At 39.3% G+C, this 24,791-nt stretch overlaps 1 protein-coding gene across 2 annotated transcripts in view; it reads right to left on the reverse strand.

Moving 5' to 3' along the window:
* F13A1 (coagulation factor XIII A chain) overlaps nt 1–24,791 on the reverse strand; it is a 163,860-nt gene that overhangs the window by 44,776 nt on the left and 94,293 nt on the right. For both annotated transcript variants that reach the window (XM_059179181.1, XM_059179180.1), the window contains exons 7-8: nt 22,401–22,575; nt 19,199–19,337 (exon numbers count right to left, since the gene is read on the reverse strand). In XM_059179181.1, coding sequence (XP_059035164.1) covers nt 19,199–19,337; nt 22,401–22,575 — 314 coding nt within the window. The remainder of the gene's footprint in view (nt 1–19,198; nt 19,338–22,400; nt 22,576–24,791) is intronic.

Here is a 24,791-nt window from a genome sequence, read left to right on the forward strand (position 1 = left end):
GCGCTATAGAAAATATTCATCTAGTAATAACGATTTAACAGTGGGGAGAAGTAGTTACAGCAGTCTTTGTCTATGGCATGGATGAATTTCAGTTCCAGCTACCATTCCTCCTTTACTTAAGTGTCCTTCAATGTCAGAAATTTGTACATGTTCCCATGTCTGAGTTTGACTCCGCTTTGATTGGCTCAATTTGGAGGTATTAATTTCACTGTGTAGCCTTTCTGTACCAGGCTAGGTGCTGGGGATGCAGGACTGACCGACATGTAGGTTCTTGCCCACAGAGACCCTCGTGATCTAGGAGGAATGATGAAAAGGTAAACCAATCGTTACAACATTTCATAGCTTTGCTGTGAGGCGTAAGCAAGATAATGGGTATAAAGCACTTAGAATAGGACCTGGCATGTGATAAGTGCTCAAAAATAGTTAAGTCTCAGACCTTTAAAAATAATTCATAGACGTGATGCACTGGAAACTCATTTGGGGTACAGTGGGGTCTCCGTGGGGGAAACCCTTAGGGTATGAAGAAAAGTTCACAGCAAAAGTGATAATTGAGCTAAGTCCTGGGGAATGTGGGAGTTTGGAAAGTCAACAAAAGAAGTAAGAACAAAATTGTAGAGGTATGAAATAGCCCACACGATGTGTTTGGGGGACGGCACGCTGTTCGTCGTGGTGTGAGGGCAGCATGCTTGCATATTTGTGTGCATGGGGGAGAGGGGTGGCTGGTAAGGGTGGGCAGAGAATCACAAAACTAACAAAAATGCACAGCACTTATTATGTGCCAGGCACTGTTCTAAAATTTTATGTATATTAGCACATCTGACATTCTGGTACCTTATTAGAAAGATTCTACTATTATTATCTCCAGTTTGCAGGGGAAGCCCAGAGAGGTTAAGAATCTTGCCTGGGGTCACAGAGTTGGTTCGTGACAGAGCTCCAGGGCTCAAGCTCTTAAACAATGAACTGTGGGATAAGGGAGGATGAAACTGTGAAATCCTTTTATCCCAGATCAAACGATTAGACTCTATTCTTGGGTAAGTTAGATTTGCAAACCTGTCTTTGTGGAAGACAGGTGGGGAAGCAGGATGGGCCTTGGAGCTGAGTTGACCTCTACTCCTCCACTCCCGTGGGGACGACTGAGAGCCATCAGCGGGTACAGGCATGTGGAGATGAGAGAGCTGGATGAGTGGAGGAAGACTTTCATGTTTTCAGGGAATATGATGGTTCCATTGACCAAGACTGAATGAAGGAGGAAGGAAGGACAGTTTGGGTTGGGTGGTGTGTGTGTTGGGTGGCTGACAAGTTCAGTTTCGGATGTGATGAACTTGAGAGCCAGTGAGAAACCCAGGAGACAAAACCCTAGAGACATTTTTATCTATCTGTGAGACACTCAGGGTTGAACCAATTGCTAGCGTCTTCACTGATGGTGGAGGAGAATGGGGGGCAGAGCTAAACGAGGAGAGCATGGAAATGGAGGCATGCAGTGTAGTTTTCTCTCCTCAGAGTGATCTAGGTTGTGAAGGGAAAAAGAGAAGATAGGTCCACGGCAAGAAGGTAATGCAACACAGGCAAGAGTGTTTTGATTATTTTCACTCTAGCAGAGATTATCATGCTTATGGGGGATGCACCAGGGCAGGGAGTGGGAATAGAGAATAGAGAGATGGAGTAAGAGGACATTCAACTCCCAAGAATGCAGGAGGATGAGGTTGACTGCTAAACCTTGCCGGGTGTGGGGATCGAGGCATTGTTCCCAGGACAGGGAGGTGTGGGTGTAGATCAGGGTCAAGGTATGGAGGTGTTGGACAAGAACCTGAGGTTGGTTCCCGCTTGAGAGCCTGCATCTTTCCTCTGAAGCTGGAAAGAAGGTCACTGTGAATTTAAAAATGACTGTTAGCCTCCCTCCAGAACACTGAAAGTTGCATCATTAGGCAGAGAGATCTAGGAAAACAGAAAGGAAACATTTGCAATCCAAATGGACGTAGTCCTGCTTCCTACACAATCCGTGTAGGCAACCTGTGTTTAGCAATCCTGGCTCTAGCTATGATTTCACTGTTACACCACCACCCTAGATTAATAGGTGCCAGAACCTCCTTATTTAAATTCAAATATCCTGGGCAAGGTTAGCCTTGAACAAGATAAACAAGCTTTGCATTTCAGATCTCAGATAGAGAACCCAAGTTGAGGTTGGGCCTTAGTCAACGGGTAGAAAGCCAATGGCTGGGCTCCCAGGCTCGTCGTGAACAGAGTGGGAGGATGTTACCTCCAAAGCCACAGATTTTTTTTTTTTTTTCCCAAATCATGCTGTTCTCTCTGTTCAAGAATGGCCAGGGGGGCGCCTGGGTGGCTCAGTGGGTTAAGCCGCTGCCTTCAGCTCAGGTCATGATCTCAGGGTCCTGGGATCGAGTCCCGCATCGGGCTCTCTGCTCGGCAGGGAGCCTGTTTCCTCCTCTCTCTCTCTCTGCCTGCCTCTCCATCTACTTGTGATCTCTCTCTGTCAAATAAATAAATAAATAAAATCTTAAAAAAAAAAAAAAAAAAAAAAAGAATGGCCAGGGAAAATGTGTCCTGGGCCACTCATGCCATGAGGGTTCCTTTTTGGCTGGATGTTAAGTATTTTGGGTACACATGTTTGTTTTTCATTTTAAGGTCACCCATGAAAGGGGCTAATATTTACAGACATTTCTGAATTCCATTTGCAACAAGGTTGTCTATAGGTTGGGGAATACATATGTTTCCTGAAAGGTTTTCTTAAAGTTCCTTATCTAGATCTGTCATAGTCTTTCTGTTTTCATCTTGTAATTTTATTATGCATTCGTTGAGGGATTGATTCACTTCTGGGACTCTGTCTTGTTCACCAACACATTCCCAGCCCTAGAGCTAGGCCTTAGAAAGTGCTCAGAAAGTATCGCTTGATCGAAAAGCAAGGACAACTCCTAGCAAGCATAGGACATCTCCAAGACAGGTGTAATTAAACTTTCATTTGCTTATTTGTTATTAAGATTCATTTTCTCAGAGGCTTCAATTGGAACTTGACTTCTCACTTCCCACTATATGATCAAAATGTATGGTGTCACTTTAAAGGTAAAAGAAAAGTTAGAAACCTTCAAAATGATCTAGTTTTCTTATTACCACTTTCTAAAGAAGCAGTGTAGAAATTAAAATAAAGCCCCATTTCATTGAGAGTTATTTAATCAAGTTGAAAATAACTTTTTTGAGGGAGAATAATGATGGAATGACAAGTGAAGAACACCACTTTGCTTTATGTTAATTTTTGCAAGTTTCCTGCAGTGACAGGCTAGTGATTTCTAGAACTCCTTTCAAGGATGCTAATAACTCAGCAGAACTGGTACAAAGGATCAGCAGAATCTTCACCAAAGGCAGAGCTTTTCTAGAAAAACAGCATCATGCATTGCTGAGGGACCTTCAGAGAACATCACAGCATTGGTTTGGTTTATCCTTTGATTAACCCCTTTCCTTGGAATTTATATGTAGCAAATAATCACACAGATGCAAAGACAAGTACTTCAGAATGTTCATTCTTGCATAATTTGGAAGAAGGAAAAATCAGAAATAGTTTCTCTAATACATGACTGTTTTGAAATACAAAACAGAATATTATTCAATCATAAAAATGAAAATCTACATATATTAGGCAGGAAAACACTTATGGAATATTAAGTTTTAAAAATCATAGACAGAACACATATTGTGTGTGTACTTATGTGTGGAAGGCAGAATTTTAAATGACCTTCACCTTTGTATAATTTCCCCCTCTTGAATGTGGGTGAAATCTATGAATAGGAGGGTGTATCACTCCTGTGATTATGTTACTTTACATGGCAAAGAGGATTTTGCACATGTAGTTAATATAATTAATTTGTGGGTTCTGAGTTAGTTAAAAGGGAGCTAGCAAGGTGGGCCTGATCTAAAAAGGTGAGCCCTTTAAATCTGGATCTAGAGGTTAGGGACAGAGCTAGCTGGAGACTAGAAGCAGCAGAGACCTTTTCCTACTGACCCTGTAAAAGATGGAAGCTTCCATGAGTTCTATAGCTTCAAGGAACTGAATCCTTGCAGGAACATAAATGAGTTTGAAAGAGAGTACTGGACATCAGATGGGCCACAGCCTCCCCTAACATTTTGGTTGCCATTATCTGAGACCCTGAGCAGAGGATGCAGTTAACTTGTGCCCAAACTGCGGATCCAGAGAAACTGATAATAAACTTGTGTTGTTTTAGGTTGCTAAGTTTTTGGTAATTTTTTATGCAGCAGTAAAAAATGAGGAGTTAGAAGATGGATGACTCTGACTTTTGTATTTTTTTCTGCAACGTTTGAAATTTTATAATAAACATGAACTAATTTCTACCGCCCCACACACATACACATAAGTGGACTATTTTTGTGTTAAAAGAAAATAGAGCACAGTTAACGATCTGTCCGGTTTTAAGCACTGGCTAAGGTCACATCTGGAGTCGCAAGAACCTGTGGGATGATGGAGAAATGGAGAGAGAACACAGCTGAAATCAAGATGGGCTTTGGGTCTCTACATGTTAGATGTTCAAAGACAATAAACTGGATAATTTAAGCAAGGCATCCTTTACTGCCTTTAGCTTGGCTAATTGCTTAAATGCTCCATAGGGTGGTCTCATCTACAATTTGTCCAGGAACAGTTCCCTACAAGGGAAGAAAGAGATGTGGGCCTGTAGCCCTGTTTCTGCAGTTTTATAATAGCTCAAGGGAAAGCACAAATAAGATTGACTGAAAGCCCTCAAGGAGATTTATTGGGCCAATTTCAAATGTATACAATTCTTTGAATTCTTTTATTTTAAAAATGGGAGGGAGTGGACGGAAGGTACTTAACTATCTTGTAAATTGGGTATTTGTGGCATATGCATGCAACCCCACTTCCCAGGCTCTTTTGGTATACTCTTAATACAGGCAATGCCATTGATGACAAAAATGAGAGCAAACCCTGAAATTGTTGAGCTTTGGCCATTTCAGTGGTAGAGGGTATGGGTGGGCTGGGAGTTGAAAAAAGTATAGACAAGTTGATGGATTCTGAGGCTTGTCTAGCAAGACATTCCAAAGCAGAAACGAAAGCTTGGACCAAGAAAAAATTTGTCAGTTAGGAAAGGTAATGAAGCAAAACAATGAAAAAGAATTATTCAGAGAAAAGGAGGCATGCTGGAGGAATCTTTTATGGAGCTGGGAGATGGGAGCAGTACACTACTTCAGAATGTAGCTGTTTATTGTCAGGGGCAGTTGGAATGCTGAAACCAGGAAGGGGCATTTAAAGTCTCTCTGGGATTGTTAGTCAAAGGTTGGAGGTCCAATCTTCTGGAGACCAGGACAACCCCTCTTTAGAAACCAACTACCCACCAAGAAAAAAGTGAAGTGATGAAGGTGTTTGTTTTTGCTTATCCTTTGCAGGGAAGGGGTCCTCCAATGCTAATTGAGAAATCGGTTTAAGCAATCTTCTGTAGCATGAAAGATCCCAATTGGGGTGTTGAAGATAAAGGGGATGGGCTTGGGGATGTGCTGTTATTCCCAGAATGAAACTATGTGGTATATTTATAGAAGGGGTAATAATCAAAATAATAACTGCTCAGACACAGACATGAACCGATTGGAAATCTCAACCAATCACAAAGGACACTCAGCCTATATAAATGCTGTATGTCCCTACCAATATGTATTGGATAAATGCCAGCCCAGATGTATTCAATTACATATACGGTACCACAGTACCTAAGAAGTTTGTTTCAATTTACTAAGTTTTCTGGGAGTGTGTCTTTCCTTAGTCTTGAGCCTTTCTGCTCTCTTCTTAAGCTTTCAGGTACTGATTTCTTGAATATTTATTAAGAGCATTTTATAGCAGCCTTATTACAATGATTTTTTAAAATTTATTTTTTGTTCATTTTCAGCATAACAATATTCATTATTTTTGCACCACACCCAGTGCTCCATGCAATCTGTACCCTCTATAATACCCACCACCTGGTACCCCAACCTCCCACCCCCCCCGCCACTTCAAACCCCTCAGATTGTTTTTCAGAGTCTATAGTCTCTCATAGTAATGATTTTTTTTTATTTTACTTTTCTCTCTTCTTTTGATAACTTCCCCTCTTTTGATTATCTGTTTTACTTTTTTATTGTGGCATCAGAAAATGGACAAGACAGAGAATGAAACTAAATTTGGCAAAAATTGGCAAACACAAAATAAATAATCCTTAAAATGCTCAGAAAGTAGATGCCACTCATCCATATGAACCACATCTGCCATTACTTCTTAGCAGAAAGCTCTCTGTAACTTGCCTGGGTTCCATGCACTAGATTCATTTTGAAAATAAGACCCTGTCTGGCATCACAAATTGGGAATTAATCTCACACCTGAAAATGAAGAAAAAATTAGATTTTGAGAATATTTTTTTGGATAATTCTAAAGTATAAAAATGTCTATAATAAATTACGGCCAGGTTTATCCATAACTATTGAAGGAATTTAAAAAAATATATAGCCAATAGTTTAAATAGGTACCAAATCACCATTTTGTACTATAAAGCTCTTTATAAGTATAATATTTTAAGGTTGATAGCTCTTATTTATATAAGGTTTTTCTAGAGCTCTTATTAATCATCAAAAGAAATTAATACATCCAATATAGCCTATATGGTATTTATTTTATTAGCTTCTAATCATTTGAAAGTTGGCAAAATCTGAATGGTATATATGATGACTTTTGGGCAGAATTTATGATTAACCAAAACATGATATTTTTCTCATTATGGAAAATACCTTACTGTTTTCTATGTGGTTTATCAAATGGCTCCCACTTTCTTTTCCATTCTAATTTCCAAGAGGTATTTGTAGTAACCTCTGATTTTTTTTTTTAACCTTTTAAACTCCTTCTTTTTTTTTTCTTTAAAGTGGATCTTTAGTAGAATAGGGACTTCAGGCCTCTTTGGAGATATTCTTCAGGACTGTGATAGGAATGGGAAGAGAATCTAGTGAAGGGATTTTCAACCTTCAAAATACAATGTCCCTTCCTAGTTTTAAAACAAATATTTTATAACATCTCTTTATTGTACTGAAATGAAATCCACAGATAATTTTTTTATATACAATTTCTGAAAGAGCAATATAATGCCCTATAATGTACAAAAGAAATAGAGAAGTAAAAGGATATGCATAAAGTATTATGTTTTTTTTTTTTTCAATAGGATATCAGGAAGGTGACACTGGATACTTAAATATTACTACAATATGTAAAACTTTCAAGGAGTGTGGTAGACTCCTAATTCGTGTTGTGGTTAAGAGTGTGCTCTAAGGAAACATTTCTAAAATGACAGAGTAAGGATTTCCAAGAAACTGTTCCTTCATAAAAACAAAGGGAATGTTAAGAAACATGATCAAACCAAATTTTTCAGAACTTTGGGCATGGACCAAAGACTTACAATAATCTGAGGTGGAACTTATTCAACAAAACAAATGAGTCTCATTAAGAATAGTGAGCTTTGTAGCATTGGAGTTTGCCTTATCCCCACTCCTCTCCATAGCTCCACAGTAGTCATGAAAGTCAAGAGCCTCACAACTATGGTATAAAAACTTGCAACCTAGCAACAAATTAAGGGGAGAAAATTGGGTTTGGAACTCTCTAAAAGCCCCATCTCCAAAGAATTGCCACTAACCTGTCTGGGGGTTCTCTGAAAACTCCATTCTCAGGATTTCTTTTTATTTGATTAGATTCAGAATTCACCCTGTGCAAATAGCCTTACCCAAAGACTGTTTCTCAAAAACAATTAGAAGTGACTGTTTGATATCACAGCTGCCTTAAAGAATGATACCAATTGGTAATAATAAAAGGCTGACCCCCAAAAGAACGTAAAAGGCAAACCTAATGACAGAGATGTCCGTAGTGGGCTTTGAACAACTCTGACATACTCTTAAGAGTCTGAATAGCTACACAGATGTGCAGGTCAGTGAGCATGGCCAGGAAGGCCCTAAGAACCCTAAGAGGGTTCTAATCTTTCACCTCTTAGTGATCTTGAGATATGGTGGATGCAAACAGGACGTAAAAGCTACAGCAGAATTGCAAATTTACTGGTGGAGCATTGATGGCATTCCCCCAACACACAAAGAACTCCTTGAGGACTGAGGACTTCTTAATTCAATTAACTAAGGAAATTTCTGTCCAATTGCTAACTGACAATTAAGCTAACCCAGCAGAGACTTTAATGGCCAGACATGATAAAAAATACAGACTTTCCAGAATTAGTTCAGGAAAGTCACTAAACAAAGAGTGGCAGCAGCAACAACCCTACAAACATCTATAACACACTCTGGAGAGCAGGAAATCTGATTTACAGAGTTGTCACATTGTATTATTTAAAATGGCTAGCACTTTTTATTTTTAAACTGAATACACACAAAGAAACAGAGAAGTATGGTCCATACACAGGAAAAAAAAAAAAAAAGCAGTCAAGTGTCACTGAGGAAGCCAAGACATTGGTTTTACTAGACAAAGATTTTAAATCAGGTATTATAAGCATGTTCAAAAACTAAAGAAAGCCAAGTGAATAATGTCTAATCAAACAGAGGATATCAATGAAAAGGTAGCAATTATGAATAGAAATCAAATAGAAATTCTGGAGCTGAAATATAATAACTAGAATGAAAAATTCAAAAATTCACTAGTGGGTCTCAAAAGTATATTGGGGTAGACACGAAGAAGAAAGAATTAGTGAACTTGAAGATAACTTGAAGATAAGTAAATTGAAATGAAAAAATATGAAGAAAAATGAACAGAGCCCCAGGGACATGTGGGACACTATCAAGAGTACCAACATACTCATAGTGAAGGTCCCTGAAAGAAAAGAGAGAAAGGAGCAGAAAGAATATTTGAAAAAACTAATAGCTAAAAACTTTCCAAATTTGATAAGACATTGATATAGACACCTGAGAAGTTAAATTTCAAAAAGGTTAAACTCAGAGATATATACCCCTAAATACCTCAGAATCAAACTGTCAAAAGCTGAAAACAAAGGAGAATTTTGAATACAATATGAGAAAATGATTCATTATCTATAGGAGTTTATCAGAAGGATAAAACTAACTACTCGTCAGAAACCACGGAAGTTAGAAGGCAGTGGAATGATGTACTCAAATTGCTGAAAGGAAAAATTAAATAAGAACTGTATATCTAGCAAACACTACCCTTTAAAAAAGAAGGCAAATGTAACTTACATAGAGAAATAGACAAAACCAGTATAAATTTATATTTGTTTGAATTCTTTTCTCCTCTGATATTAAAGACAGTTTTATAAAGCAGTAATTATAAAATTGTGTTGATGGGCTTATAATATAGAAAGATGTATTCTGTATTACAGTAACAGAACAAAAGGCAAGGGGAATGGGACAATGTTTTTGTATGCTACTGAAATTTATTGGTATTATTATGAACTAAGTTGTTTTAACCCACTGAGCCACCCAGGCGCCCCTGAACTAAGTTGTTTTAAATGATGGTTTTATTTTTTTTTAATCACTTCTTTTATTTATTTATTTATCTATTTTTTAAAATTAAATTTTTTTATTTTCAGCATCACAGTATTCATTATTTTCTCACCACACCCAGGGCTCCATGCAATCCGTGCCCTCTATAATACCCACCACCTGGTACCCCAACCTCCCACCTCCCACCACTTCAAACCCCTCAGAATGTTTTTCAGAGTCCATAGTCTCTCATGATGGTTTTAAATTGTAGTCCCCAGAGAAACACTAAGGAAAAACCTGAAAAATATGTCAAAATAAACAGAAAAAGAATTAAAATAGTATACTACAAAATATCTTTTTATACAAAGCAAGAAGTAATGGAGGAATAGGGGAAGAAAAAAGACATAATGCATATGGAAAGAAAATAGAATTGCAGATATAAACCCTATTTATCAGTAATTACATTAAACATTAGTAGACTAAATACTAAAATCAAAAGGCAGAGATTGGCAAGATGGAAAACAAAACTGTATGTTATATCTAAGGCATACACTTCATATTCACAGTTGCCAATAGGTTGAAAGTAAAAAAGATGGAAAAACATAAACTGTGCAAATAGAACATAAAGATAACTGGAGCGGCTATATTTATACCAGACAAAATAGACTTTATGACAAATATTGTTACTAGATACAAAGAAGGACATATTTTTTAATCTAAATTCAACTGGCCAAGGAATAGTACATCATTAGTTTTTGATATAATGTTTGATGATTCATTAGTTGAGTACATCACCCAGAAGGACATTTTATAATGATTAAAGGGTCATGCTTTAGGAAAACAACAATCATTAGCATCTGTATCTAATAGGAGAGCCCCAAAATACAAAAAAGGCAAAACTGACAAAAGGGAAAATAGATAATTTAACAATTCAAACAGACGTGGGAGTAGGAGTAAGGAAAATAGGTGAAGGGAGTCGAAAGGTACAAATTTCCAGTTATTTGAAAGTTGGTAGGTAAGATCTTAAAAGTCCTCATCAACACACACACACACACACACACACACACACACACACACACACACACACATTTTGTAACTATGTATGGCAACAAATATTAGCTACTGTGGTGACCATTTTGCAATAAACACAAATCATTATTGCACTGTGGTGACCATTTTGCAATATGCACAAATCATTATTGCACACCTGAAACTAATATGTCAATTATACCTCAATAAAAACAAACAAGCAAACAGAACAAAAATGATTTAACAAATAAAATTTGGAGACTTCAATACTGCATTTTCAATTACAGACAGAACAAACAGGTGGAAGATTAGCAAGGAAATAGAAGACTAAAACAACACAATAAACCAACAGACCTCATGGATGGCTATGAAATATCCCACCCAACAACAAAGAAATACACATTTCTCAAGGGGAAATGAAACATTCTTTGGAATAGACCATATGTTAGGCCATAAAACAAATCTTAATATTAATATGTGATTCATTAACATTTAATCTAATTACTGACAAGTAGAACTTACATTTGCCATTTTGCAAATTCCTTGCTATAGGTATTATGTTTTTTTCTTCTTATATTCCTCATTACTTCCTTATTTTGTGTAAAAAGATATTTTCTAATATACCATTTTAATTCTTTTTCTGTTTCTTTTTACTGTATATTTTTCAGTTTTTCCTTAGTGGTTTCTCTGGGGATTATATCTAACAATCTGAGAATTCTAATTCAGATTAATACCAACTTATTTTCAACTGCATGCAAAAACTTTGTTCCATTTCCCCTGTCCTTTGTGCTATTATTGTAATTCAGATGACATCTTTCTACATTACAAGCCCAGCAACACAATTTTATAATTATTGATATGTGAATTATATTTCAATAAAGGTGTTATTTTAAAAAAAGCAGGCTTTAGGGTCAACACCCTTGGATTTGTAATTCAGGCTCTGCCACTTTTCAGCTGGTAACTGTGGTTAGGTTACTGTGTGCCTTTGTTTCTTCATTTATAAATGCGGACAATAATAGCAAGTACCCTAACAGGTTGTTAAAAATGTTAAATGAGTTACTACGTGTCACCCACTTAGATCAGGACCTGGCACAGTGAAAGCATTCCATAAGCATGAAGCATTTTGGTTCTTGGAGGTGGCAAATAACTTTTTCCATCCTTTCTTCAAGACTTTGGTATAGATTCAGAGTGTATATTCTTAGTTCTTTAGTGACAGAGCTTGTGATCTTGTTTTAGGGGATTTCCTCAAAAACAACTTGGCTGACAGCAATGCGGTTAACAAGATAATCTACTTGAAAAGAAATATCTATGGTAGATGTTCAAAACTGGCAACCTAGATGAATCACCGGTTAATTTTACAAACCCTTAAACATGTTTAAGCAGTTTGGTTTATATTCAGAAAATTTTCTCTGCCTTTTTATTTGGAATTCATTTTTGTATAATCTTTTTTGCACATACAGTAATTAAAACTTAGTGTGATGTAAGAACATGAAAGTTTAACTAGCGGGATCACACTGAACATCTACAACAAGACAAATCGATTTAAATTTCAAAAACATGCCTACAATGGTCAAACCTCTATGTCAAGCGCAGAAACTGCAATGAGAATTAGGATCAGTATGGTACCCTGTGCTGATTCCTAGGTGTGAAGGCTGTTTAATTTCTGCTCTAAAACTTGCTTCAAAAGAGCTTTGTTTATAGATTCAATACTACCCACTACACAGTTTTTGTTTTTGGTTTTGTTTTTTGCATTTGAAGTGAGAAAAATAAAACAATAACAGCTGTACTCTTTCCAGCAAGCATGAAGGAAGTTGAAAATTTCTTTTTTTTTTTTTTAAAAAGAACCAGATCCGGGGCGCCTGGGTGGCTCAGTGGGTTGGGCCGCTGCCTTCGGCTCGGGTCGTGATCTCGGGGTCTGAGATCGAGTCCTGCATCGGGCTCTCTGCTCGGCGGGGGGCCTGCTTCCCTTCCTCTCTCTCTACCTGCCTTTCTGCCTACTTGTGATCTCTCTCTGTCAAATAAATAAATAGAATCTTTAAAAATAAATAAAGAAAGAAAGAACCAGATCCACGGAGGCCAGAAATTACAGCTACAAAATTTTTCTGTGGTGTGTGCCTGATTTTTGTTTTTGTTTGTTGTTTTTGTTTGTTTTTCTTTCCTTGGGAGCTGATGTTAAGTCAGTTTGCAAAGTGGCACTTATATGTGAGTGGGTGGATCCTAGCTGACCCTGTGCATATGAGTAGGTCTTCACACAGAGCAAGGTAGAACCTGCTGTATACGGAAGGAAAGACCTTTCTGGAAGAACAGTGATATTTATTTTAAAAAATTTGGGAGCTAGAAATGACCCTAGAGCTCATTAAGACCGAACTCATCCATTTACATAAGAGAAAATTAAGGTCCAGAGAAATCAAGCAACTTGCCCGAAGTGACCCAGCTAATTAGTGGCAGAGCTAATCATATTGCCTTGCACCATGGAGAGAGAGCGAGAGGGCAAAATTACAGGAATAGTTTGACTTGATTTGGTGTTTTTCCATAATGCCCTGGGGATAAACAGAATAAAATTGTGATTACTTTCCATGTGAATCACTGACTAATTCTTAGATTGTTGCAGCATTGAACTGAAAGTGAGAAATACATGTTTACTAGTTCACAATTATTTGAAAAAAATTAAATTGTTAAAAGCCAGTTTAATCAACCCTACTTAATTCCAAATGAAAAGGAAATAAAGACTTGCTAATTGTTACAGTACTTATGGTTTTTACAATTATCTTTGATATCATATAAAATGTTTAAAACTCTGAGTTAGGATGTTTCTACATCTGCCAATTGGCTAATCAACCAGAATCTGAGAAGCAGACCAGTCAGCTATGGGCCTGGGTGTACACATATGTGTTCAGCCCCCTTCTCCTCACATCCTGAGAGCATGGACAGCACATGCTTCCACCCACCCGACTTGAAGCTCCATTGTCAGGAAATGAACAACTTCCCTGGGAATGTGATCAGGATGGGAAGGGGCATGTGAGTGAGGGGCTAAGAAGTTGGACCAAAAGGAGTCATAGGGTCTCAAAGCTGTTGGTTCCAAGAGGGAATCTGGAGTACTGTTGGCTGTTGGCACCTCTGAAACTAAGAGTGAAGGGTGGGTTTATTTTAAAGGACTCAGGGATTACTGCCTACGGTTCACATACACAATGGAATATTACTCAGCCATCAGAAAGGATGAATACCCACCATTTGCATCAACGCGGATGGAACTGGAGGAGATTATGCTAAGCGAAGTAAGTGAAGCAGAGAAAGACAATTATCATATGGTTTCACTCATATGTAGAACATAAGGAAGAGCATAGAGGACCTTAGGAGAAGAAAGGGGAAAACTAAAGGGGGTTAAATCAGAGGGGGAGACAAACCATGAGACACTATGGACTCTGGGAAGCAATCAGAGGGTTTCAGAGGGGAGGGGGGTGGGGCGATGAGTTAGCCCAGTGATGGGTATTAAGGAGGGCACGTGTGGTGATGAGCACTGGGTGTTATATGAAAACAATGAATCATGGAATGCTACATCAAGAACTAATGTATGGCGACTAACATAACATAATTAAAAAAAAAAAAAAAAAGGACTCAGTGCCTAGAGTAGAGTGCCTAGGGTAGAGAGGTAGGAGAGGGGGTGATAGGTGGAGAACACAGAAGGAAGGATAGAAGGGTACATCCCTGTCCCTAAACAGTATCAACTCCATCTGCTCCTCATTGAATGCACAGCCTGGGGGCTTTAGCTCCTTCAGGATGGTGGGCAAAGAGCCAGCTGTTCGTGGCGTTTTAAAGGAAGGGATGGCAAGGGGCTGGAAGGTGAGTTAGAATGAGTTTTGATTTTCAACAGCTGTGGTCATAAGAATATAGACTAACTCTGCATGAACTTTCATTCTTTCCTGTAGGGTCCTTGAAGCAGGTTGGTCTCTGGTTGTCTCATCTCAGTGCTTTTGACTTTTATAGACAAACCCCTGAGTTTCGTTTGTGTGCTAAGGTCATTTCCTGGGCATTCCGTCTGTGAATAGCACAACCAGAAGATTGCAGGGGGATAATGGCTTTGAGTCCATGGCCACTTCCCACGTGAACAGCCTTTCCCTTTGCTCCTCTGGGCTTAGGATGGAAGCCCTTTCCCCTCACCTCCGTGCCTCCTGCCTCATGTTACAACCTACCTTATATTTTTTAGAGTTCTATTGTGGTTGTCTCACCCACGAACATTGGATCAAGCTCCTGAAGGGTAGTGACTCTAATTTCTCTCTGAATCCTTAGAATCTGGTATCTGGACATAATAGTGCACCATAGTGTTTGTTGAATGAATTAAATGACATTTATTCAGTTAAATGAGCATCAGAAATTTTTCCAACCAATTCCATTTATCAAGTTCTTGCTCTACACCCTGCACCTTGTTACATGCTGACAAAACAAACGAAAACAAATTAGATCAGACACTGCTTTCCCCCATGGGGGCTGCTGTCTGGTGGGGGCTAGCCAAGAGGTGGGCATAGTTCTTTCACCCAGAATCATCAAATCTGACTACATCCTCTCCAGCAGAAAGGACACAGGATAATGCTTTCATTTAGAAGAAGAAGAGCCTTTCACGGAAATACCTTCATGACACTAATAAGTGCCACCATCTCTTTCTTTTAAAATTGTTTCCATTTCCACTGTGATAGTCATATAATGAGGAGATCAAACCGAGTTCTTGCAAGGTGAGGCCAAACCGACACTTTACCCCTGCCCACGTAGTGAGCCGGGTTCTCCCTCCTCAATGAACCGTCATCTCCCTATTCACTGTTCGCGCTGCAGCTAAACGTTGTGCAAGCATCTTCATTAAACTGTCCGCAGTGATTCATAGTTGCCTTCCTCCAGAGGTTACACATAATTCAAAACCCATCAGCACACGGGGGACAGGCGGCTTAAATTGCTCCTTCCAGGATATGTTACCTTGCATTGGTCCACTCAGAATTTCATTTGCTACGGTGAGGTCCTATTACTCTGCCCAGCTGTGCCCTTCTAAGGTTCCTTGGCCCCTCCCTCTCCTGAATTGCTAAGAAGTGGACTCTTCCCTTGGTGGGCATCAACAGTGTGTCCACTCTGCAAAATTGCTGCTCCCAAAATTCACCTTGGAGGGACCCGAGGTGCCAAACTGGGAGGCAGGCACATAAGCAGGCAGCCCTCCATGGTCTGTGGTGCTAGAGGGAGAAGTCAGAGCACGAACTGAAATCCATGCTTTGTGCCCCCCAACCCCTGGCCTTGGGGAGTGCAGCGCATAATATGCCCTTGAAAGCATTCTTGCACTGGCTCTCCGAGCCCTTTGTACTGGTTTACTTCTGCCCTGGCCACACTGGACCTGGCTGAGTCATGGGAAAGAGGACAACTTTCAGTCACGGAGACCCAGTTGGACAAATTAACTCACCACAAAGTGTGTACCATCAGGTTACCTCCATGTGAAAGAGACGGTGGAAGCACAAGACAGAGAAACTAAGAAGTCATTCTCATGGTTGCCTTTAGAAAGGAAGGGGCAGGGAAGTGAGCGCAGGAGCCATGCACAAACCAGGAGGGAGGTGGGGCGAGTTTGTCTGACTGGAGCCTGTGGAGGGAAGTGAGTCTGGGGTCTTGGGGGAGGCCACTTGCACCTGAGACCCCTTTTAGGAAATCTGTTAGGCCATGTTTTCCAAGCCATGCTGTGCTGTCTCCTCAGTGATCAGCTGATGCCCACCAAATCCTCCCTGCCCTCACCTCAGCCTCTGTCAGCCTTCAGCCCCGCCCCCTCCCTTGCTCGCCAAGGTATAGTTCAAGCAGCTCCAGCTTCTTACCCAAGGCTATTACTAATCTCATTAGTAGGCATGGGGGAGTGCACCCTCTGGGCCTAGCACTGTGGTAAATACTTTACCTGTATTACCTCATTTAATTGTCACAGCTACCCCATCAGGAAATGGTTACCCTTATTCAACTGATGAAGAAACTGAAGCTCAGAGAGGTGAAATCATTTTCTCAAGGTCACACAGCAAGTAACTGTCAAAGCCAGAGCCAGAGGGTCCTAGAGATTCTTTTGGTTTTATGGAACATCTATAGTTTGTAGGTCCACTAGTGTTTGCACTGGGGTGTGTGGAGGGAGACACACATTTCTGATTTTGTTTTAAGAATACCTGAAAGGTACAGAAATGGCACAGTCATCTTAGGACATGGAACACCCCCCTTCTTTTCTGACTGCTTCAATGTGCTTAGGTTGATGGCAACATATTGCCTCCAAGTAATTCCAGCTGTGTGACTAATAATGAAGGCAATAATGACAGCTCACATTCATTAGGCACCTGTTAGGCTCTGCTCTGGGCTGAGTGAAATAGGAAATTCTGTCATCTCCACTTTAGAGGAGGAAAGAGGCACAGAGAGGCTGTTCCTTGCCCAAGGTCACACAGCTGGTTATTGACAGAGCCAGGCTTTGGACTCAGACCTGACTGAGCCCCTCCATTTTTGTGCTCCATGGTCAGACGTGTCCCAAGTTGGGTCCACATCAGCCTGTTAGTGAGGCGTCAGTCACCATATGTTGAAAACCCACCATGAGTCAGGTAAGGGCAGGGCAGAGGAGCCTAGGGCAGTGGTCTGGTAGTGGAGGATGGGTGAGGCTCCCAGAGCAGGGAACATAGTCCCAGGGTGATGGGCATTTGTGGAAGGCAAGGAGGGAGAAAGGCTGACAGAGACAGGGAAAGGAATTCAGAGTAGGAAGCCAAAAGAGGAAAGGGTTACCAAGAGCAAGATCAAATAGCTTCACGATTTGTTATCAGTTTTGTTAAGGGCCTTGTGGGTTATTTGTTAGGGGGTCCGTGGGGATTCATGGTGGAAGCATTTAGATCAAGGAATAGGAAGGATGAATTTTGAACTTCGGTTGGCTACTAAGGCATTAAGCGTGTGTGTGTGTGTGTGTGTGTGTGTGTGTGTGTGTGTGTGTAAGAAAAGGCACAAAGTACAGAATACCAAATAATTCTCACTTTGCCATTTTCTACTGTCACAGCAGGCTTTTAGGGCAGCTATTTTGGTCTTTTTTTTTTTTTTTTAATTCCATACACATGTAGGGATGCTATACTGTAATTCCAAGGGCTTAAATGATGCTTTAAATTGCTGTTCAGTTTACAGAGGTGAGGTTTTTGTCTTGCCTGTACTCTCTGGCTTACCATTCCTCAGCTCATTCCCTTCAAATGAACTGCACTATTTTTTATTCATAGTACCACACTGCTACTAGTTCCCTGATTTCCTTCTTTCCACATCCTCCAATGAGTGTTTCCCAGTACTGGCAAGTTAATACTGCTCCTACCACTGCGATTCATTCCTGTAACACGGGGGAGTAAAGGCACTTCTAACTTTTAATGTCTCTTCAAATGAGCTTGTGACTTCCTCCCATCCCCGTTTGGATGCTTTTACAACTGACAGTGTTTTCACTTTATTACTTAAACAGAACAACCATAGTAGACACACTTTTGGCTTGGAGATTCCAACTAGTTCAATGCCTGGAAATTTCCCCCATTTAGACTTTCATAAATAGACTTTACGTTTGGGTTTTTTCTCCTGTTTTTAGAATATTGTTTTGGACTGAGTAAGTCCCATGAACATAGGAAATTTCTCTGGGATCTTAAACCCCCCATAGCCAGCTGTGGCGCAGCTACTCAGGGCAGTGAAAGAAAGATGTGGTTGGTATTAATGACAATTGTTAACTTTACTCTCATTCCTATCTCTGTTTCAAAGATGAGGTCACGAGTCACGAAGAACCACATCTTTACATTCAAAGAGCATTCCCAAGGACACCTGGGTGACTCACTTGGTTGAGCATTTGACTTTTGATTTTGGCTCAGGTCATGATCTCAGGGTTGTGAGATGAGCCCAGGTCAGGCCCCATGCTCAGTGGGGAGTCTGTTTGCGATTCTCTCGCTCCCTCTTCCCCCACCCCCTACTTGCATACTCTTTCTCTCCCTCTCTCTCTAAAATAAAAAAGTAAATTTTTTAAAAAATTAAAGAACAATCTCATACTGCAAAGGCAAAAAAAAAAAAAAATAATGGTTAAGGGTCAGATTCACTTGGGTTTTATTTTCAGCTTATGAGATGTGTGACCTCGAGCAAATTGCTTTAACCTCTCTGGGTCTCAGTTTCCTCTTTCATAAATGGTGATACTAATAAGCACCCACATGATACAGCTGTTAAAAGAATAAGATGAAATCACATATATGCAGACACTGGTACATAGTAAGTGCTTAATAAGTGTTAGCTATATTATTCCTGGAGCTTAATAAGTGTTAGCTATATTATTCCTGGAGTCCTGACATAGAGAAAACTCGACTCCACCATAGTATGCCCCTCACCATAGTATTCTCATACTAAAGTAGAGACAAGCTAGTATGGACTCTCACCTGAAGGCATAGCTAAAGCCATGACCCTTTCCAGGGGTTGCTGTCGTAATGTAATGATGGATCTTTATTACTAGAAACGCAAACTGCCTGTTCAGGAACAATTCTTTCATTCACTAAAAAAATCTCTACCAATCAGCCATTTTTGCCTGGGGTATTGACCAGCCCTTAACATAGAAGGGAAAGAAACATTAGACCCAGTCTGTCTTGTGGTTAATGTGTAATGTCACTCTAATTTGATATCAGCAAGTGCCCTTGTAAATCAAACTCACCACACGGAATCTTTGGTGAGTTTGGAGTTCACGTTCCCATCTTCTTCCAGGAAGATGTCCATTTGCAAATTGGCATCATTATCATGGGCTGAGAAGTAATTGGTAACAACTCTTGCTGGTATCCCAAGGCATCGCAAAACTGCAGGAAAGGACAGGCCACAGTTAAACCCATCACCAAAATTTAATATATACATAGTGAACAATTCCTTCTCATAAAGGACTTCCTTCTTTACCCAAAAGAAAAGACCTTTGCCCATGTTTTATCCTCAAATGTTCCATACTGAAGAAGGGAGACTACTGTCAAGCTTTGGGACTGTGGACAGAAACCTTGCTATATGTTCATTCAGAATTAATGGAATAAAAGGACTAAAATCCTAATAATGGGGTTCTAATTGTTTAGTTGCTAATCATGCAATCACTTAAAAAGTATTATTTTAGTCCCTCTAATGGGGACTGTGTTCCTGAAAATAAATTTTTTAAAAAACTCAGCTAGATTTTATTTATTTATTTGAGAGAGAGAAGGAGCACAAACAGAGAGAGTGGCAGACGGAGAAAGGGGGAGAAGCAGACTCCATGCTGAGTGGGGAGCCCAATTCAGGGCGTGATCCCAGGACCCTGAGATCAAGAACTGAGTCAAAGTCAGAGGCTTCACTGACTGAGCCACACAGGTGCCCCAGAGAAAGACAAATACCACAGGATTTCACCCCTATGTAGAATTTAAGAAAAAAAAAAAAAAAAGAACAAAACAGATGGACATAGGGAAGGAAAGGAGAAATAAAATAAGATGAAATCAGAGAGGGAGACGAACCATAAGAGACCCTGAACTCTAGGAAATGAACTGAGGGTTGCTGGAGGGGTGGTGGGTGGGGGGATGGGTAACTGGGTGATGGGCTTTAAGGAGGACACGTGATGGAATGAGCACTGGGGGTTATATACAATGATGAATCAATAAATTCTACCTCTGAAACTAATAAAAAATTTAACTGAAAAAAAAAAAAAGCAGCCCTCAGCTAATAGGAAGTTATAATAGAGGTCCTCAGTGGGGTTTGCTCTCCTGGCTGGAATTGGCTCTTGTGACACTTGGTGGAGGGTGACACCACAGATTCATTTTAATTGCTAGATAATAAATTACCTGGATGCATCTCTTGCCATATGTACCTATTGATTAAACTCAATCCAAATGCCCTCCCTGGCTCCCAGGATGCCAGACATCAGGGCTCATTGAAAATAATTCAGCTGACAATTTTAAGATTAATGACTTGGCTTGCCTTTTTTTCTTCAGAATAGTTTAGCATTTTTAACTAAAGGCTATCCACCTCCTTCAACAGAACAACCTTGGAAGTCCAAACTTGAGTCTGGTAGCATTCAAGTGTCCTCATTATCTGACTTTATCTTAATACCCCAAACAAAAATGATGGGCATCTGCTTCCTACTTCCATCTTCTTATATTGATTCACAGACCCTATTCAAGCCACAATTTTACCAGTAAGATGATTGGCACTCTAGCTCTATTTCTGGCTTACCACTAATTCACAGAATGAAAATTGTTCCAGACTTTGCCTGACCTCATAATTTTAAGAAAGATGAAGCCTGACACTGGGGCACCTGTACCTTCTTCCTTCCCACTTCCCTCTTGGGGTTCATTCTTACTCTAACTTCCCCACATGTTCTTCTGTTTTTTCGTAGCTTACCACCAAAGCCTGTTTTCAGGCATAGATCTGATGACCTTTTCATATAAAAGGCATAAGTGTTTGGAAGGTGTTCAGTATTTTATCTGGTTCTAAGCCTGAAGGAATTACGGTGGGATAGTCAAATTGTAGACAGCTGGAGGAAAGGCAGAGGGTCTTTTCTGTTTTTCTGGAAGCTTTTCCTAAGAGTGACTGCTCCCATCAAGCACCCTCTACATAGTCTGGGACTGTGAACAGAGAGGGGGCAGTAGCTACCTCTAATCATTAGCCCATCATGAATTTCAGCTTCTATCTGGAACCTCAGAGGCCAAACACCTAGGAGACTGGTAACACTGGACTTTATTGCTCTCAGGAAATATATTCCCTTATCTCTTGAGTACATTCAACTGGCTAAGAAAATAATCTTATTCAGTTTAATAACAGAAAAACAAAAGCACAAGAGGCATAATTTCTTCCCACTTGGATCACTGACTAATCTTGGACTGTCACAACTTTGAGCTAAAACTGCGAGGCTTCATGATGATTTAAAAAAAAAAAAAATGGCCTCATCCTGGTTTCCAACCTCCAGCCCTTCCTTGACTTTTCTGATTAAAAGAAAAATGCTAACTAGGTAAAACATTCTTTATTAAGGAGCAAGCAGAAAGGACACTTCAACCTGAGCTTAATATTTTCTCCAAGGCTGTAGAAATGGCAAGTGAATGAAAATCATTACCAATGATGAAGACATACTGAAATAAATGTATTTTTAAAAATATTCACTGGATTAACAATAATATTGTCTGGTCCTAGACGGGCAAATGGCATTTCAAAAAATGATGCATGATGCTGAAAAGACTAATTCTGTTCCCATATGTTTTTCTCTATAGATTAGATGTTGGGTAGATTAAAAACCAGAAGGGAAAGTGGGGAGTAAAGATTGTTCATTAAGTTCTGATATGTAATTGCTCATGGGCATTGAGATTCCCATGTAAAAATGGAGTTGAAACCACCTGTCACAATCTCTCCCACGGCTACAGTAAAAATTAAGTGCATATATTTACAAAATTTCTCAGTGGAAAACAATGTGGTAAATAACAAGCTGTTAAACATATTTATAACATATAACATATTTATAACACTTTAATAATCAGTGTATACCTATTATTATTTATTATTTTAAATTTTGTTAATTTAATCTTTTTTAAAATATGAGGGGTTACTGAAAAGAAAATGGCATATCCTTTCCCTCACATCATTTCTTGGACCCAGGACCCCCATTTCTCTGGATATCGAATGATGGATTATGTAGGAAATAGTCCATCATTCTTTCTACAAAGATTCTGCAGTCAAAGAGAAACTATGAGCATATTTGGCCCAGTACAATTTAATTATGCATTGACTATATCCCAGAATAGCCATCTATAAATTCTAGAGAGCTAACAGGGTTGCTGGGTCTCTTCGCCAGTTTATAGATAAAATGTCTTGAAGTAAAATTCTCTTTACATTAAAAAAATGTTACTCAATTTTTTACTTACATGTATTAAAAACACCAGCAAAAACCCAGCACTGACCATACCGGACTGGATTCTTTGTACTCTGGTATTCCAACAGAATGTCAACACTTCCTGTCCAGGCTGATGGGGGGACACCATAGGCATAGACATTGTCCCAGGATCCAACAAGGACACCTTCATCATCTTTGGCGTTAACCTAAATGAGACCATGATGGTAAGAAGGAAGAAAAAACATATAGAAGGATTCTCTCCAGACTCTGAAATTAAGCAAGATAAGGCATCCAGTGCCTTCCAAATGTCCTGTATGATAAAAACAATCCTACTAATGTTCTGTTCACTGTTGTGTTGTCAGGGAAAAGTGATGCAATAACTAACTGTGCAAGAGAAAACCAAATAACCAAGACAGCTTCTCAAATAACATATTATTGTAATTAAGGTGGTGTTGAATAGCAGCTATGAAGAGTTGTAATGTCTTCTCTATATGCTTAGGAAAAGATAGGCACAGGACACTTGGTCTGGTTGGAGTCATGAGGAAGAGAGAAAATACAACTGCAAAAGAGGACAGTTCAAGTAGGGATCTTGCCTTTGCGGAAGGAACATTCAAAACTGACACATGACAAAAATGTATAGGCAGAGTGGGGGGTCCAAGGTCTCATGGTCTAGTGAGTTTTGACTTTGAGGATTAATTGCAGGCTCTGACAAAGTAAATAGATATCAAAGAAACCATTAAGAATTAATAAAAATCTAGATTTCCATGGATAACTTACATTTATTTTAAGCAAGTCACAATTACCAAGTATTTTCTTTATGATTGTTTAAGGGGACTAGGGTTTTGTAGTTTTGTTAAAAGATATCTGCATTTACAGGAAGGGCTTGGGTATTATAGTGTAAGTATGGGAGAGATTTAAAAACGGCAATCTTGAAGATTTGGGGAAATCTTGCTACACATTTAGAGCATGGTCTTCTGGTAGCAACAGACCTTAAGTGCAGGAACAAAGACCTTTTGTGTTTAGACATTAAAAAAGCTAAGAAGTAACCATTTCAAGGCATCATTTTTTGGGGGTGCATTATTGTATCTTACCTCTCTCGGTGTAACTTTCCTCATGTTTAATTATACTTAGAAGACTATCTAGATAACATGAAGTGGGAGTTTTTCCAAAAACTGACGCCTCTTCAACAACGTTTATGTGTTGACATGACAAGCATTTAGAGCCTTGATCCTCAGATTGTGGTCTGTGGACCAGCACCAGTGGCATCCCCTGGGAGCTTGTTTGGAATGCAGAATCCCAGTCTCTGCCACAGACCTACTAAATCAGAGTCTGCATTTTAAGAACAACATGGGGTGATTTCTGTGAGTGTTAATTTGAGAAGCAGGTTTAGACTATGCCAAGAAAACATTAGCAAGCAATGTGAAACACATGATTGAAGCAGGTGTGTTTGGATTATGAAAACCATAGTAGATATATTAGAACATGGGGACTTTATGTGCACTGACTTGCCAATTAACAGCTCAGCCTCAGCACTTGCACAGACCCCTTTCTTAGGCTTGCTGAGTTTAGTTGTATAGGAGTCTATTCTACCCCAATGGGTCATGAATTCATTGAAAGTAGAGATTTAAAAAAAAAAAAAAACCTATGTCTTTTTTACTTCTAGCAAGTATGAGCAAAGAGAATGTGTTCAATAGTGGTTGAATAACCACTTGTATATTCAACAAGCATGTAGTTATTGTTTATCTGAATAGGAATAAGACCTTCTCCCTGGGGAGAGATGAACAAGAAACGAATCAAGTAGAAGTAAAGTTTACTAATGTTAAGACAGAAAGATGTACAGGTAAGGTAGAAACACAAAGGAGGTGGTAATCAGTTTCATTAGGTTGGAGGGTTGTGGTGGTAGTGGGCTGAATAGGAGAAATTACATGAAAGTTAGGTCTTGAGTGGTTGAGGGCCATCTACACAGTGGAAACAGTTTGAATAAATGCTTGGTATCATAAAACAATATGGCAGGTTCAGAGACCTACTAGGAGTTCTACATGGGTGTTATGTAAATAGACCACATTGGGTGAAATATAAAATGCCAAAAGGAGACACTTAAAATGTGCTTCTACTGTGAATGACAAACCCTCTCCTGAAATGTGAGATTTACTCTAGCACTCAGTGGCATTTCCCAAAGAGGGTGCTTCTGGATAGTGTTCACTAGATCACCATTCAATTTGATTTAGACGTACTATTCCTCCCCCTTGATTCTGTCCCTTCAAGTTAAAGTAAAGGTAACTACTCAGTTGATTTGTTTAAAGTAGAAAAAGTAATTCTTTGAGATTTCTGAAGGACCTTGCTCAGCTAATTGTAAACTCACACCTTTGATGTAAAGTTTGACTTTATCCTATAACTATATGAAAATGACTGGAATGCAACA

This window comes from Mustela lutreola, chromosome 6 (assembly GCF_030435805.1).
Source record: "Mustela lutreola isolate mMusLut2 chromosome 6, mMusLut2.pri, whole genome shotgun sequence".
NCBI classification, from domain to species: domain Eukaryota; kingdom Metazoa; phylum Chordata; class Mammalia; order Carnivora; family Mustelidae; genus Mustela; species Mustela lutreola.